This window comes from Drosophila eugracilis, unplaced genomic scaffold (genome assembly GCF_018153835.1).
Source record: "Drosophila eugracilis isolate 14026-0451.02 unplaced genomic scaffold, ASM1815383v1 contig_2088, whole genome shotgun sequence".
NCBI classification, from domain to species: domain Eukaryota; kingdom Metazoa; phylum Arthropoda; class Insecta; order Diptera; family Drosophilidae; genus Drosophila; species Drosophila eugracilis.
Window position 1 is genome coordinate 3,341,714 of NW_024572964.1, and position 17,264 is coordinate 3,358,977.

General features: G+C 39.2%; 2 protein-coding genes across 5 annotated transcripts; both read left to right on the forward strand.

Annotated features, from left to right (window-relative positions):
* The first annotated feature begins 4,238 nt into the window (after positions 1 to 4,238).
* Positions 4,239 to 15,271, forward strand: LOC108108240 (U-scoloptoxin(01)-Er1a). 4 transcript variants are annotated; one of them, XM_041818008.1, is made up of 6 exons: positions 4,276 to 4,301; positions 4,802 to 5,035; positions 13,491 to 13,776; positions 14,266 to 14,432; positions 14,543 to 14,665; positions 14,724 to 15,271. In XM_041818008.1, exons 3-6 carry the CDS (start codon positions 13,713 to 13,715, stop codon positions 14,790 to 14,792), a joined length of 423 nt encoding a protein of 140 aa, XP_041673942.1. In that variant the 5' UTR covers positions 4,276 to 4,301; positions 4,802 to 5,035; positions 13,491 to 13,712; the 3' UTR covers positions 14,793 to 15,271. The 4 variants fall into 4 exon arrangements, with proteins under 4 accessions (XP_017071697.1, XP_017071698.1, XP_041673942.1 ...); XM_017216208.1 differs by having other exon boundaries at positions 4,239 to 5,035; XM_017216209.1 differs by lacking the exon at positions 4,802 to 5,035 and having other exon boundaries at positions 4,239 to 4,357.
* An 82-nt stretch (positions 15,272 to 15,353) lies between these two features.
* LOC108108241 lies at positions 15,354 to 16,070 on the forward strand. Its single transcript, XM_017216211.1, has 2 exons — positions 15,354 to 15,686; positions 15,751 to 16,070. The coding sequence occupies exons 1-2, from the start codon at positions 15,633 to 15,635 to the stop codon at positions 16,042 to 16,044; spliced, it is 348 nt and encodes a 115-aa protein (XP_017071700.1). The 5' UTR covers positions 15,354 to 15,632; the 3' UTR covers positions 16,045 to 16,070.
* Positions 16,071 to 17,264: the final 1,194 nt, after the last annotated feature.

A 17,264-nucleotide genomic window follows, 5' to 3' on the forward strand; every position in this document is an offset into this window, starting at 1 on the left:
GCCGTCTGCACGTGAGTCGACGTCAGTGATGGCCACTATTGTTAACCAACAAATTTGGTTGATCAATTTGCATAAAAGTTATAGTAATTGAAAGGAAATATAGCGGGTTTCTTGACCATAACTCAGAGGTTTGTAAAATTGGATTTAAATCTATAAACCTAAGAAACTTTTCTAACTTTAACCTAAGAACTGTTATATATTTAAAATAGTTTTTTTGTAGAATTTTTAATTTGCTTTTAGTATACTAATACTTCTTTAAAAATAGTTAATCAAGTAGAATTTCGTAATAATAAAGCTAATGCTAATCCCACATTGTTGCTGGACTCAAATTTCCTTGAAAATAGCTGGCACCTGCTGAAGTGGAACATCTTGCACGATTTTTGCTTTAAAATGGCCAAATTCGCCACTCTGTTAGCCTGGCCAAACACATGAGTGTGTATATGTGCTCTTCTCGAAGCCAAGAAAATTAGTCTGAATTGGAATTTGAGTGGCGCGCAGTAGCCAAGAGGGCGGACTCAGTTGCAGGCAGCGCCAATTCAACTTCAACTTTGAGCGGCAATTGTTTGCCATCAGCTTAGGCACCCAAGGAAAATGAGGGGGGAAATTGAGTAATTGACTTCATTGGCTGCTGCACTGCTCTTTTGTGGTTGGAAGCTGCTTAGGAAAATTGCAATACTCTGCAGACAGATTAGTTGAGGAAACGGGCCTGATTGGGCAAGTGCAGACAGAATTATTTGGGCGGTTTAGGGAGAAAGGAAGGCGGCCAAATGGATTGTGGGTGGAATGGCGGTGAATGGGCGTTTATTTAAACAAAACATGATTAAATTCACAGATTTTATGGTCACTGAAGAAATCTTGTCACGAATGAAATGGCAACACTCAAAACATAAATAATGAGAAGGGTTTTTTTTTGGGGTACTTATAAGGTATATGAAAGAGGAAAGCTGCTTAACCTTGTCTTAAATAACTTAAATAGCTTCTTTAATCTTATAAGTTTGAGAATATATTAAATATATTATATTAATTAAACTTAAAATTATAAATTTCCTTCCAATTTATTCAAGACTCTAAGTAATAAGTTCCTAATTAATAAATCCCCTTAAAGCTAATCCCCCTTGACGAATTACAGTGCACTCGGCAGCCGTCTTGAGTGGATTATCACCTGGCTGATTCTGCTGTGCTAGCAATCTCTTGGCCACCAGCCACCAGCCACTTGTCCAGTTCAGTTCAGTCCAGTTGAGCCGAGTTGATTTCCAGTGAGGCGGTCAGTTGGATTTCATGCTCTAGATAATAACATGCAGTTAGTGCTAGAGGAGCTTTGAATGCAAACTTTTCGGCTGCTTGGCAACGAAAACAAAAAGACGAAAAAAAAACACAGCACATATGTATAAAAAATAAATAAAAACTTGATATTTTATTGACTTTCAACATTGAACGGGTTATTACCCGTCGAATGGAATCTACACGATTTAATTTACTGAGTGGATTTGAAAAGCAATTCAAATGCGAGTCGCCCGAGTCCGTAATCCAACGGCGATAAAAACCCAACTCCCATTGTCTGCAAGGTGTTAAATATTTGTTGTATAATCCGTGTGTTGGGGTATACAACTTAAAAATCGATTAACATCAGTGTAATTATGGACATAATTTTTGGCGATCAAGTGTGGCAGCAACAACAATCATATACCCGTGAATGAAAGCGGTAAATGTCAAGAAATTAGCGCAAATATATATGTTTATATGGCCAACAAAATATATATCTATAATATATGTATTTTAAAAAGACTTAAATACCAGTGACCAAAGGCAACCTTGAACTTGAAATGATTTAGGGATGACTTAAGCGTGTCTTAACTTTCACTTTTTCACTTTGGCGTGTCTTAAGACCGGCTTCTGATCTTCTGAAGGGTTTCCAAACCCATTTGCCTTATCTTTTGTTGTTTTCCTGGGGAGAAGGTAAACCGGGCGAGAAACCAAGACGCGATGCGTGCTGGCCTGGGCTTGTGACAAGGTCAACACCTTTCCTTTCCTTTTCGGGTTTTACTGCCGATCGCATGAATATGTAGCTATATTGGAAATGAAATGAGCCAACTTGTGGGCCACTCGACTTTAATTGACTAAGTGCTGGCGGTAAGAGATACGACATTGCGCATACGCCCTGCTAGTTGCCACTTGTTAATTAAAATATTTGAACTAATTGTACGAGTATGAGCCAGGTCTAAGCTAATTACCAGCAGACTTGTAGCCAACCGTCGCCAGGCGATTGACAAACGTTGGGCGCCAATAAGATAATCAATCAGCTAGTCTATCATTCGAGCTCTCAGGTATTTGGTTACTCAGTTAGTTGGCTCATTCAGTCTGTGTTGTTCCGGCAGAATAAGTCTGTTATTAAGATACTTTATTAGTGGGCTATACTTTTAAGACCTCGTAAAGTAAGGCCACTTGAAAAGTTCTTAATGCGTGATTCACACTTCAGGGAGTCAATCAAATCGGTTTGTAATGGATATGCAAAGGTTATTGCTGACATTAAGATACACTTTGCATATTTATTTCTTCACTTTATATCTCTGAATATATATATTCTTTTGGGAACTGAACTTAAAGCCCAAAGATTATAAATCTCTTTGGTCCTTGAACTACTATAAAAATCCCATAGCTGCCAATTCTGTCACATTAATTTCGAACTAAGCAGGCAGGCAGATATCTAACAGATATTCCATCAAGTGGGTGCCCAATAAGTCATTTAATTAGCTAATCAATCAGTCATCCAATCAGCTCTTGAAAGCCTTCGGATTGTATGGATCGGGGAGATATATATCCGCTGGCCGATCGCAATCAATAGCTTCATTGTGGCTGTGGCTGCGGCTGCCGTTGTGCCTTTAATTAATCCAGTTTTAATGGAGTGTCTTGGCTAAATTAGTTTGACATTTAAGCCCAGAGAGCAGCGCATCAAACGGCCGGTGGATCGGTGTCTGATTCCGTGTCGGCTGTGGATCCACCGCCGGTCATAAATTCCCCGTTTGCGCCGCTGCTCATCATAAATTGCTTTTTAAAGCCGAAAAGACCAACGGCAAATGTGAAAAGAGCAGCGTGCGATGCCTTTGGCATTCAAATGACCAGACTCTCTGACTTGGCCAAAAACCCCCAGAGATTCAGATTTGGATTTGGTTTCGGATTCAGGGGCTGGTAGCCTAACCAGTTACTTGTACAGCTTAGAGCGGGCGGGCTCCTAATCAGACGTGTTTGATGAACTTGACGCGAAGTTAGCAGCGTACCAAAAACAAAACCACAAAAATCTAAATTAAACAGAAACGCTCACACCGAAGATTCCCCCCCCAAAAAAAAAGACAAAATATCACAGAAAAAAAAGAAGTGAATAAAACTAAAAGTTGTTCTCATGCTAATTTCAGTTTATAGTATACATTTTGCGGCTGTGGCCAGTGCTCGCCTTTATTTTATTTTAATTATGTTAATTAAAAACGAGAAAGGAAGGACGGCGGAGGTGGACAGCCCGATAGCTGAAATACACTTAAGTTTATCACCTCAGAATCTGCAATCAGAATTAGATGACTTTTGTGATATTTGATAGCCATTAAAATCGAACCATCTAGAGAACAGGCTTCCTATTCAGCTTTGCTTTGAAAAGGGTAAACATTTTTGATAAACTATGTAAGACTCTTCAATTCTAAAAAAATAGTTACTTAAAGAGTAGAAAAATACTCACCAAAATGCTGCTAGTTTCTGATTTTAAAATAAGAAATAAAGAAAACTTATAAAAACCTTCAACAAAACTTGTAAAGGCGCCCCTTAAATGGCAATACCCTTTCGCAGAGTATTTAAGAAGGTGATAAAAACATATCTCCATCCAGAACTGGTAGCTGAATGCGTCAGAAAGTTGGCAGATGGAACTGGCTAATCAGTATTCGCCCATTTGCCTAGCCATGAACTTCCCTATATGAAGTGACTGAATTTTGAATGGGCCACAGCTTTGAGTCTTAACTCAACTCAGGCCAAAGTGGAACCAGTTGGCAACACCGAGCCGAAGGCAAAGCCAAAGTACACCACAGTCGACGGAGTCTGCGGGCGTGTAAACCTACCTCAATGGCCATCTCTTTTGGGCCATTGCGAATGCAGCGGATGTATCTCTGAGATACAAGTGCGCTCCATTCGAGAGCGAATGGATATTCGGATACGATCCGATCCGATCCGCGTATAAAACCAATTTGAGCGGCGGCCTGCGAACCAGTTGAGCGCTGACTTTGCAAACGTTTTCACGTCTCCGGGCCAAAAGACTACATACCGTAAGCTAACGAGGCCAACACAAATGCATATTGGCCAAAAAGCCACGGCAAACACGGTAAAGACAAACTAACCAACGAAACACTTTTCATTTCGCGCCTGTCTTTGCAGACATTTTTCTGACTTTGTTGTCTTTGCCTTGTCTTTGTTTTGGCCTGGCTTATTCGATTTGTGTGTTTTTTTTATCGCCGACCAAGTCAAGTGTTTGGGCCAAGTTTTGTTGGGCCGTTTTATTCGTTCAACGGGCGCTTGAGCGAACGGTTGTTGCTTTGTCTTTTAACTTTAACTTTAACTTTGGCTTTGTATCTTTGTATCTTTGCATCCGACGGATACGCGATTCGATTCAAGCCGTCTCGCGACTTGTGTGTGTGCGTGTGAAGAAAGAGCTATATTTATATAGATATATATATATATATAAAATATATTTTGTTGCCGTTTTCTGGCTGGTGAAATAGCCATAGCAATCCGCGCGCCATCGTAATAATAGCAATAGTTTTTCCAGTGTTTATTACATAAAATATCAACGCAAATTTTATATATCGTTTTGTATATATATAGACGAGTATATATATCCATATGCCCAGCGAGAAAATCTTATGCAAATGCGTTTTCAAAAATAATTAAGCGCCAGCCTCGAGATTTGGCAAGAAAGTCGTTTGCAGTGCCTCAGTGACTTGGATTTAATTTTTGGATTTTTGGATATACCCAGCCGAGACAGTGCAACCTCTAAATCAAGGTAGGCCCCTTGGCAAACTGCAGCCTGCAAATCTCTCTTATATAATGCGTGTGCCTGTGTGCGTTTGCTCCAAATTGAAACTTACATAACGATCTGCGGGCCACGCACATAATGATGTATTGCCATTGGCGCCATTAGCATAATTCAATGCCTACCAAAACACCAAAATCTGTCACAAATCGGAGCAATTTGCGTAAGCGGCCGTCATTAGGAGGTGTTCGAGTGGCTTTTCTGGCTCGGATCAGTAACTTAAACTTTGCCATTCAACATTCAACAGCACATCACAATGATGCTGGCGACTAGCCGTCACATCTGCCACATGAATATGCAAAAGAACGAGTAAACAAGTTGCCCCAGCGGGGGGCCACCTGTCATACGATCTGAGCTTGCCTAGCAGGGAAAAATGTGATCCAAAAAGTAGCTGTTTTATGGAAAATGTTTAGTTTATTAGGTTTTTTATTAGATAAAGTAAATAAGTGAAGTAAAAATAAGTATAAATATCACAATGAAGTTCTCCAATGAGTGTCTAAACTAAAAGTTTAAAAACAAAATTCAAACTAAGAAAAACCGAAAACGTTTCTTAACTAAATACGTATGTGTTAATATCAGCATAAATCTTAACTATGATCAGTTTTGTTTTATTCATGAAATTATGGAAGACAAAAATGAAAAATATTAATAAATTAACGCTGTCATTAATTTAAATTATACCTAAGAATTTATGCTTGCGTGTCACAACAATCTTGATCAATAAATAAAAGCGGTAAAGAGGCGAAGGCGGAATATTATAATGGATGTGATTAAAGTTGAGATTTATCTGTAAACTAAAATATTAAAAATATATAGAAAAATATATACAAAAAGGTAATTGAGAGACACTGACTGACCAGCATCCCAAACTAATAGACTTGCTCATTAATATCTAAACTATTTTCAGGCTAATTGGCTTGCTAACCAATATTTTAGGTGATTTTATTAAACCATTTTGGGAGCTTTGATAGTTTGACCTTATGGCTAAAACAAACTTGTTTTTGTGCGATAACACTTATTAGTATTAATTTTATGCAAAGTTCCATTTTTCGTTATAATTTTAGAGCATTTTTTTCAATTAGCAAGTTCTGTTTTCGCAAAGCTGGTTTCAGTTTGCTTTTCTCAGTGGTTAGTGGTAGTGAGATCCCTAAAACCCCAACTACGATAGGAATGTGTAAATTCTTTGGTAAATTGTATAAAAAACAATCCAATGGAGTCACTTGCATTTACTGCTCATAGCCAAGACGAAGCCAAAGGCTGCCATGCAATCGATGACTTGGACAAAAATAACTTGTTGCTTGCATTGGTTGTTGGTGGTGCAGGTTAAATGCAACAGCCACAGCAGCTGAGAGTGGATGGGGATTGAGATTGAGATTGAGAGTCACAGCAGCCACCCGCTCGTCGGGCACTGGGAAAAAATCTTGTGAAAAACTAAGGATTTATATTTAAGAAGTTTTCATTTATTGAGATTTTATACCACAAATGTTACTTGAGGATCTGGATAATAGACTTGCTAATCTATACTTGAAATCATTTTAGGAAAGATTTCTTCTACTTATAAGAAGAACATTCTAGGACACCTTTTAAGACTCTTTTCTTGCCTAAACTAAGCAAGCACCACCAGAAAATGCATCTCTAAGTGCAGCTGTGCGGCGCATTCTTGGAAAATCTCTGCGTTTTTGCCTAGTACGAGTATCTGTGTTTGCGATGGCGGGTGTTTTGTTATTTCTTCTCCCATTTTTTGTTGCCAACATATATGTGTGTGTTCATCTCTGCGTTCAATTGCACATCAGCTAGCAAAGTATCCGTACCCGCAGCCGTAATTTATTTGCATTGTTTAGCTCGCAGCTCGCAGATTGTAGCTGCAATGGGACTTAAACTGCACAAAAAAAGCGGCGATTTACATAAAATTTATTGCTGCCACATTACAAGTTAGTTAGTTAATGTTGCCCGCTGGCTGAATGGCTAAATGTCTAAATGCCTGAGTGCTGCTGCTGTTTAATTGTGTGAAAAGTGTTTACTGCAACGTGTGGATACCCAGACTTGGATTTTGGATTTGCCCAAGTGCCGGCACATCACGTATACGACACGTGGCGAGCCTTGAACTCTACCAAAAGGGTTTCGCTTCAACCGGTTCAGCTTACATTCGCAATTGAGAAATGAAACCAGAATCGTTTTGCCACATACCAGCCAATCGCCAGCAAATGCCAAGTGAAGTTGTTGTTTCCAGAACAAAGTTACTTTTTGGCAGACAAACAATCTTAATCGGAATAATCGCACCGATAAATTATTCAATTTATGTTAACTAATTCATTTTAATTATGGATTTACCGTTTGCGTCACACTCATTTTATGGTCGTCGCGGAAAGATTTTCGACTGTGCGATCATAAATTTGGTGCTAAAATGTGCAGAGCATCGGAACTTGTTATACAACAAGCATCGAAATAGATTGGTGTGTTTTTCAAAGATAAATATTAAGATCAAGCAGCCTTTAAACGCCTTTTTGTTTTTATAAAAGTGAAATAAAATCTGCTCTAGATCACGATGTTTGGCCAATACTTCCGATGTCTTAAAAAGTGTAAGGCATTGGTTTGACTTTTTATGGCAATAACTTTAGGAAAACTTAAACATTTCTTAACCGGATCTTGTTGGTAGCAAATTTAAAGATTTCTAGACATCGTCAGCAAGCCACAGCTTAAGCCATTTCCTGGAAAGGGTCACATCTCTGCCTAACTTATGTCCTTGCCTAGCTACCCAACAAGTTAGTGACTAATGCTAAAATGAGTTGGCCAGCAAAAAGCCCCAAGAACGAATGGAAGGCCTGAAAAGTTCCCCCTGCTCACGAACAAATGTTGATCTCAATAGCACACTTATTTCTTGCAGAAAAGCTAGCCAACAAGTCCGACAAGTTTAAGGCTTAAGATTTAATACAAGATTGCGAAATAAATAAATATATATATATAAATATATAGCCTTTGCAAAATGTTGATTTCCGTGGCAACATCAATGTCTAATGATTTGACGGCTTGGTATCTTTGTATCTCTGGGATGCAGGCCTAATACCCAACTTGAAAAGGCAGCCACAGGGCAAATTCGCACTACAAATTGGATGATTTGCGATCTTTCGGCTTGTTGAGGGTTGTCAGATCTTTGGCGTGAGGAAGGGCAACTTCAATGAGATGTTACCGTGGCGAATCTAAAAATATCAGCTTATAGCCAGCGATGGGTATCTATCTGTCCAGATAACTGACTGACTGACTAACTGAAATATTTCATCGGCATCAACGCCGGGTGATGGCTGTTTTGCCCTTGTAACGATTGTTATTTCTGGCGGAGCACTAATGCTGATATGTTAATGACGGATGGACATCGTCTGGGGGATCTTGCTTGTCAAAAAAAAATATATATATATCTGATGATCGGTAGCCGATCGGTCTTTTCTTTTGTGGCAGCTGCTGATGGCATTTAAATCACTGAATTGGCATTGTGTGATCGATCAATGCTTCTTGGCGGCTATCTTGCCGCACTTAATGGAATTTTAATTAATTATTAGTTTTCGTATTCGTGCGACCTTTTGAGGCCGCTTTCCAGCTCCCCACCTCCATTTCCTGGTCACACACTTTTCGGGCTAACAATGGGCACTATGCTTATTAATATCTATTCACCGATTGCCGTACCCAAGGAAGGTTTTTCAGATTAAACCATAAATCAGTGTTCTTTTTAAAGCTACTGTGCAGTGCAGTGCCTGTACCTGAACCTGAACCTGAACCATTTATTATTTGTATTTCTCATTTAATTGGTAAGTCAGCGATCTGCATTGATATATGGTTATATAAACAAGAAATTAAGATGCAGTAATTAATTGGCTTATATTTTCCCAGTGCCAAACGGGTTGTCACCTGACTTTCTTTAAACTTGACCATTGAAAATCGATTTCCTCTCCTTTGCCAAGCGGTGTTTCCCCATTTTCATAGATCTACGGTCGCATATATTCATTATTTATCGATCGCGACGATCGGTTTCCTTAAATTATTGGGCTGTTGTGACTCGAAAAATAATCCATAGAAACATGGTCTTAAGCTGACAAGCTCTTTATGGCCCAACTTAATTATTATGTCGGACAGATGTCAATTGGCTTTAAATGTTATATGTTTTGGGTAGGAAAATAATCGCATCATTAGCGGTGCCACTCGGTATCAGCCTGGGAAGGTGGCACTTGGGTATTCTTAAACCTTAAAGCCAAGCTCTTGGAAGATTTGAGTTTCTGCTGAGTTATTGTTGGGTTAAGATCTAGGATTTCCAACCATGAATCTTCAAAATGGTTTATATTTCTTTATTTATTTATTGATTTTATTTTAATTTATGCATAACAAAGGCTCTTCGTTTTTATATAATTTTCAATATCAATGTCTAACTCCTACATTTTTTTAAACACATAATTTCCTGAGATTTGCCTTAATCTTTTTTTAAATATATATTTAACACACCTAAGGCTTTTGCTAAGCTGTTTTTTATATTTTCTAAATGCTTATAAAGCTTGCCAAAGTGTGGTTTTTCATTTTGCTTAAATATAATTATGAATCAAGATATATATTTAAATATTTCTTAATTTCCCAGCAAGTTAGAGTCTCTGCTGGCGTCTATAATTTAGTTTAAGTTTTGTTTATAACAATTTATGTTAAACTCGCGGGCTTTGGTGTAGCTGAATCGTTTTAAAATTTGCTTTTGATCAGCTCGCTTTTAGTACAAGTCCGAGTTTGAGCCGGTTTCTTTCTGAGCCGAGCGATCAACTTTTTAGTTGGCTTTTAAGTTTGTTTTTTTCTTGTTGACTTGCTGCTGCCGGGGATGTGTGTATGAATGTGTGTTTGTGTTTTTAGCGATATTGATTTTTCGCATTAAGCGCATTTCTGCGTACCGAATTTTCAAGGCCAATAATCGTCGTAGCCTGGAACGGGCGGTGGGTTGGTTTGCCAGAGGGGGTGGGTTGGCCTGTCGAGCGGGTTTTCATTTGGATCGCCGCTCAATTAAACGGCGTCGCTTTGTTCACTTTTTTTTTTGCCATTTTGCTATGCTTTTCCCAAAACAAACAAAAGTCCAAGTCTGAAGTGTCAACGCTGTCGGCCTAATCAATTTGGCTAACCGCTACTTGGGAGTCGGATGAGATGATTAGGCCATGTTTGCCGCCCGGTTATGCAAGTGTTGGCCATCTATCCGAGATGCGAGATACATGATCCGAGATCCCAGATCCAATCCGGCAGGGGCGGTGGCAATAAGCCATCTCAGGTGTCGTCATCGCCGGGTTTCAACATATTTCTGCCGCTTTTTATTTTTCCAGCCATTGTTGCCGACGCTGAGCGGCAGTTCCGCCAATTAGCGACGCTTCCGCCGCTGCACACACATACGTGAAATCATTTTCTCGGCTTTTCCTCCTTGCTTTTCTTGCCAATTCATTTTACTTTGTTGCACATGCTAGGCCATGGTAGGAGAAAAAAGCGCAAATAAGTTTCAAATTGCCTCCTCTCTCGGTCTTGTTAAGTTTTTTGATTTTTTCTTATTAGCTTACTTGGCAGCTAATTGTTTAATAAACAATGACAAACAAACTTTCCTAATCAAGACAGGATATTAAACTCAAAAACCAACTAGTTTCTAGCTTAAATAAATAAATTATTGGCGAAATGCAATCAACCTTGGGCCAAAACGAAGTTATAAACAATATTTGCAGTGCAAGAAATCATCAAAGAGTGATGTAATGTTATGATAAAGTCAAATATAATCTTGATATCTTGTGAAACATTACTTAAACTAAGTTAAAATAATATAAAAAAGTGCTGCTTTATGCCTAAGAAAACTCCAAACCCAAACCCCTAAAAAACTACAATTTCCAGAAGTCAAGGCCATTACTTTCTTTTCTCGTTTCCCTTTGTTTCATCAAGAAATAATGTAATTTATAAAATTAACATAAATAACCCGAGCCAAAAGGCCATAAAACATTGCGCCTTCGGTTACGCGTCAGAAATTAACAAATTAGTGCGATGTTTCGCAAGGCAACGCCAGCGAACTTCCGAATCAGCCGCAAAGCCAATCAACGTGGCCCAAAGCAGGCACAAAGCCCAAACAAAACATAAAATGTAAAATGAGACTTTCAAAATGTGTTTTCAAAATTAATGCCGCACATGCTCGTGGCATGCAGATGGCCCAAAGTCTTGCCAGCGGTTGCAGCTCAGGAATTTGCTTGGCCAGCAGAACCAGCCAAAGCCAATCGATGGACCAAGCCAGATGGGTCTCTTTAGAGCTTAGAGTCTAGCATCTAGAGTCTAGCGTCTATAGTCTGTAGAGGCTTCGTGGCAGCCGCTTCTCACGCTTGTCAGAAAATGTCAAAAGTGAGGATGCCATGAATATTTGGAGGGATATCCGTAGTGAGGCATCTTCTTTAAAGCAGCTAGTAACGAAGTTTGAATGCCCTTGATGGTAATTTTGAATAAAGAAAATAATTAACTTGGCAACTTATGTGAAAAATTCCATCATAGATGACATTGGGAACATCAAAGAATTCCATATGAGAATAATAGTCATTTCCCATTTCTTAAACTAATTTCTTGAATATTTAAAAAGTCTTTCTTCATTATTCAAAGGAAGCTTAATCGATTTGAAATGCAGTATTAACTAATTACTTAACGCCCCTTAACGAAGCCGTGTGTGAAATCCGTTAAAATCAATTACCTTTTCGGCTTGAAGCCCCTCTTAAGGATTTGTGGGCGTCACTTTAAGCTGCTTGAGTGTTTTCCCATTAGCCCGAAACTACGACACGAAATATGTTTGAGTCGACTTTTGCGGAAACAGTCAAAAGAGTTTTTGAGAAGGCGGTTTTTTAAGTTGAATTTTGAGGAGACTTTTAAGCGGACTTTTGACCAATTGTCACAGGCGCCAGCGCCAGCGCCATCGCCATGCCATGGTCATTGAAAACGGTGAAAGACAAGCTGCCCAAATGGACAGCTGGATGGCTGCTGTGTCATCTCGGAGGCGCCTCTTTGTTCCCGAAACCCGAGACCCTCATCCCGGCCCTCCTGCTAGCCATGATCCACCAGTTTACCACCAGTTTTGCGTGAAGATGGCTTTTTGCCTCGCCTGGCGCTGATGACCTTTTACGTCGCCTTAAGACCGCCTTCACTTCATCATTGACTCATGGACTGCAAGAGAGATGGAAACCAAAGGAAAAAATGTGCATATCATTCATTTTGGTTGCAGGCAGGCGGACTCGCAACTCCTGGCGCTGAAAATTAGTTGCGAGGGAGGGCGAGATAAAAAAACAATTTACGATTATTTCGTCTGGGATCTGCCGTGGCCTTTCAGCCATCGACATCATCTACGCAACCAGAGGCCATAAATTGCGATAAAATGTCAAGGATTTACCTGGGCACCGAGTGAAAGACTTGGATTAACCGAGGGAATCGCCAGTTGACAATTTAATTGAGTCTGCAAGGTCGTAAAAGGCCTTCTTTCACTCGCTGCTAAAAAAAAGAAGCAAAACAAAAATAAAACAATCAGCAATAAAAATTCCAAAATAAATCATTCAATTCGCCAGAAAAATGAGCAAACAAGTTTTTGCATAAATAAATTCTTTTCGCTGATTGGTTTTGCCATTGACTGATTGTCTTTTAATGGCGCTTAAAGCATTTCAAATGCCCTCTGTTAATTTGACAACTTATGATTGATATTGAGATACAGGTAATATGAGATATGCGCTTTTCAATTTCATGGCACTTGAGCTATAGAAGAGAATTTTGAATGGCTGTAAAGTGGGTCAGCTATTGTTGGAGTACTGTATCCTGTTAGCCCAGACAAGGTGTGGGTTACCGATTTTCGGAGTAACAAAACTTCTGGCAACTGCTACTCGTCGAAGAAAATCAATTAGCGGAGATGGCTGCTATGACACATCCGGCTGACGACGATGATGATGATGATGAGTCAAGCCAAAATCTCTGGCATTGGCGTGGGTTTGGCATGTAAATTGCGTCTAAGCCTCGTCTGGTTGGTTTTGTAATGGGCCGAAAGCCCACTTCAACCTGTCGATGGAGGAAGGAAAACATATTGCTATGTTTGGTGTCTTACTTCCAGAATTTCATCATCAGTTAGGCGTTTAATATTTATTAGAGCGAGTTAAAAGCCTTGTTTTGGCTAAATGTTGATTAAGATATTTAAAACTTTAGAAGCTATAGACCTTAAAACCTTAAAATCTTATAAAAATCTTACTTAATTATCACAAAATATGTTTAAAAGTTGTTTAACCCTCAGTTCTACATTAAAATATTCACGATTTTACCCTCTTAAATAATACAAAATAGCCTAATTTCAAGTTTGCAGTTCACTTCCATCCTAACTGATTTTGTTTTCTTTTTCTCTACCACCTTGCCGCCTCTATTTTAGCCATGTGCCGGCCATAAACCGAACGACACGCTTCCTAATTGAAAACAGAGCCAGCTAAATGGACGCGTAGCAAGAGGCCAGCAGAGCGAGCGAGAGGGAGAGTGTGCGAGCGACAGAGTGAGAGAGCGAGTGAGACGATCGTGATTTGGATTTTCAGTTTGATATCAAAACGGAGCGGACAGCCAAGAAGCGGAGAAGAAGAAAAACAAAATTCACGCCAAAATGTCCAACGCTACAAAAATGGTTTACAGTTATAGAATTTTATGGCTTTCCGGCGTTTTACTAGGTGAGTAGTGGCCTCAATAAAGACTTCAATTTGAAGTCGAGCTGGCGACGGGGACACAAATTAAATGCTAAGTGCGTCGATTAAGCCAGCCGGTTAACTGACTGTCATCGGGGCTTTATTTTGGCCCACTCGCGGTGTTTGGGCCATGCGTGAGCCAAATAACTTAAGAAATTGGCCATGGTCAATGTGGGCGAAGATAGGAGGAAGCAGCGAAAAAGGCAAGACACCTGCTTGGCCAAACAAAAGGGGAATTGCAGGTGGCCAAAGTGGTTTATGTTATGGTTGGGAAAAACAAGTACTTAGTGGCTTGTAAGCAGAAAAATGGCATATCCATAAAGAGGAGTTTTCATTGCAGTAAAGTCTAGAATGAAATGTTTGATAAAGGAAAAGCGAAACATACACTACTCTTTACTAAATCAGATGTTAGTTTCATAAGCTGTTACTCTAATAAATATCTATCATATTAACTCATAACTCAATTAATTTTAGGTCCCATCTTGTTAGCCGCCATTGCGGTTCAAGCCCAAGAGCCAGCCAGTCCAGTATTTCAAAATCACAAGACGAAGGAATGGACGAATTTAGATAACATAACATTCTCCTTCGATTGCAAGAGGCGTTCTGTGGGCTTTTATGCCGACATGGAGTATAATTGCCAGGTGAGATACCAAAGAGAGAGACTGCAGAGCTTAGGCCAAGCTTTTAAGGAGATTTTCTCAAGTGCCTGAAAGTATGCTATACTTAATACTACATCTTTCCCACACAACAGATCTTTCACATGTGCGATGAGGAGGGCAATCGGATTCCACATCTGTGCGCCAACGAGACGAGCTTTAACCAGGAGTACAGAATCTGCGACTGGGACTACAATTTCAACTGCACAGAGTCACCTGTGAGTTAGCTGAAATAATTTTAAGATAAGATTAATCTAAAGTAACTTTATCTTTCAGAAATGGTTCTACCTGAACGAACTGACCTATGCCACAGATCCGCCAGATGAAGACGACGAGGATTACTAAACGACTTGCAATTAATTACATATTTATTGTCTCTTCAAAAGCAAAAAACAAACTAATTAAATTAAAAAAACGAACGCCGTATGAAAAACGCTGAGTAATTGTAACTGAAAAAGAAAACAGAAAAATCTGTGTGAAAATCTGTAAAATTCCATGCAAATGAGATATAAACTAATTTAAGCGCCTTGTTGACGATTTGTTGAGTTTCGTTTTGTACTTTTGTATTGTAGTTTAATTGATTGATTGAGTCGTGAATCGCGAGAGAGAGAGAGAGGAGGAGTTGCGTTGTGTATATAATGTATATAGAGATGGTACCCAGTTCCATTTCCATTTCCATTTCTATAAGTTTTCCATTCGAAATGCCCCGGAAGAACCTCGGATGGGTCCGCCATTCGCCACATTATTGTATAATTTACAAATAATCTTCGTATTTGTAAGCAATCTTAAATCGAAATAAAAACAAAATCAAATTGCTACCCTAATGCTTGCCTAATTAATTGACTAAACAAAATGTTTTTCACAATTTTCGGTAATTTCATTTCGTTTAATGTTTACTCTTGTTGTTGTTGCACACGTCACGGGAATCCACCGGCATTATACATAGATTTAAGCCATTTTTATGGGTAAACAACCCTCTAGAATATTTGGTTGCTGGCACCGCACGTAACCCGGATGAGTCAAGTTCAATGACGAAGTGGCCACAAAAACTGTCTGCTTAATTGCGAAAATTGGCATCTGTCAGCGGGGCGGAAAATTGTCACCTCTCTGATCTCCAGTCACATTTTTATAAATTGGAAATGCCCGAGTTGGGAGTTGTTAGTTTGAAAGCGAATCTCCATCAAAATGTCACACAAATCCAGCTGCCTTTCTCTGCTCTTCACGGCAATCCTGCTATCGGTAAGTTATAAACTGTATATAACCAAATCTATATAATGTTTATGTAAATTTCTATATCCTATAGCTTGGATCTGCCCAGTACTACACACAATACAACCCTTACTACACAGCTAGTCCCACTTTCGCCAGCTTGAACAACTACTACTACCAGACCACGCCGTATCCCTACTACTACAGCACGTATACAACACCGAGTCCCTATACCAACACACAGATACGCATCTGGCCCTATGTGATTGGACAGTACCTATATCCTACTAACTACAACACCAACTACTACAATCCCTATGCCTCTCTGAGCAGTGCCAATTGGCAGAGTTACTATGCGAATGTTTATGGCTCGAGTGGTAAGAAGTAGTCCTTAGTTTAAGATAAGAGTTTTTCATTCGTTAAGATAATCAGCCAATCAAATAAAATATTCATTTTTATATAAAACAGGACTTCTATAATCTTTCTAAAGTTTAGTTGGGAGAATAATAGTAATTTTTGTAAACAGAAAAACTAGAAAGTTTGAAAGCTTAACTATCAAACTAACTACCCTAAAGCCAAATTGCTTTTATTATCACTAGTTTGTGAACCAATTATTCAGTTTTTACAAACAAATGAAAGCTCTGGAAAAGGCACTCTACTTTTCTGGCAATACCCACCCATTATTGTATTGCTCACTCCCCAAAACTGCCTCGTAAATTACAAAGCCAATTGGTCTCTTAAGATAACCTAATGGTGAGAAGTATCTGAGAAGAGAAGTAACTTAAATCGAAAGAAAATCTTTATCTACAGAAATTATCCCATAAAAGGGAAAATCAGAAATGTAATTGGATCGTTTAAGATAGCTAATTGCCTTTGAAGAATGAAAGCTAGCTCAGGAAATATGAGTCCCTCATAAAAATGCAAATTTTGTGATCAAAACAATATTGATAATCCCGAATGTTAACCTGGCTAAAACAGAAAAGGTGTGAGAACCGTTATGATAACCTTTGAATAGAACTATGTTTTCGGTGGTCTATATCTGTATAGAAGTTTCGTTGACACTGTCATAGAGCAACCATCAAACGAACCGGAAAACCTGAACCCAGAGCTCAACCTCCGGCTGAACCTGAACCTGAACCCCTGGTTGTGTGTACTTAACGGTTTTCACAGACAATCGCTAGTTCCAGTTGGCCAGCATTATGTAATGATTTGGACAAACCTTTGGATTACACTGCAACGACGCCCAGAGCAATGAACCTGCATTGTTTATGTAAGCGATATGTGGCAACCCCATTTGATGTAATGCTAATAAAGTGGAAGATCATAAAATGACCAAACAGGTGCTCTCAGATTAAGAGACCTTTCTGGAGCAACAAGGCTAGACAAGAGAATGTTCTGGATAACTGTAACTTCCTCACGGAACTGTGACAATTATTGGCCACAAATCATAACATTTCGGTGCCATATGAAAGGGTTCTCAATATAGAACTTGAACCCAAAGAAATTCTACAATATTATCATGCAAATTGCCTGAGACAGATGATCTTCGGGGAATGTGAATGGTTTTGGGTGCGTAAAAGAAAGAGATGGGGGGAACCGAACAGAAAG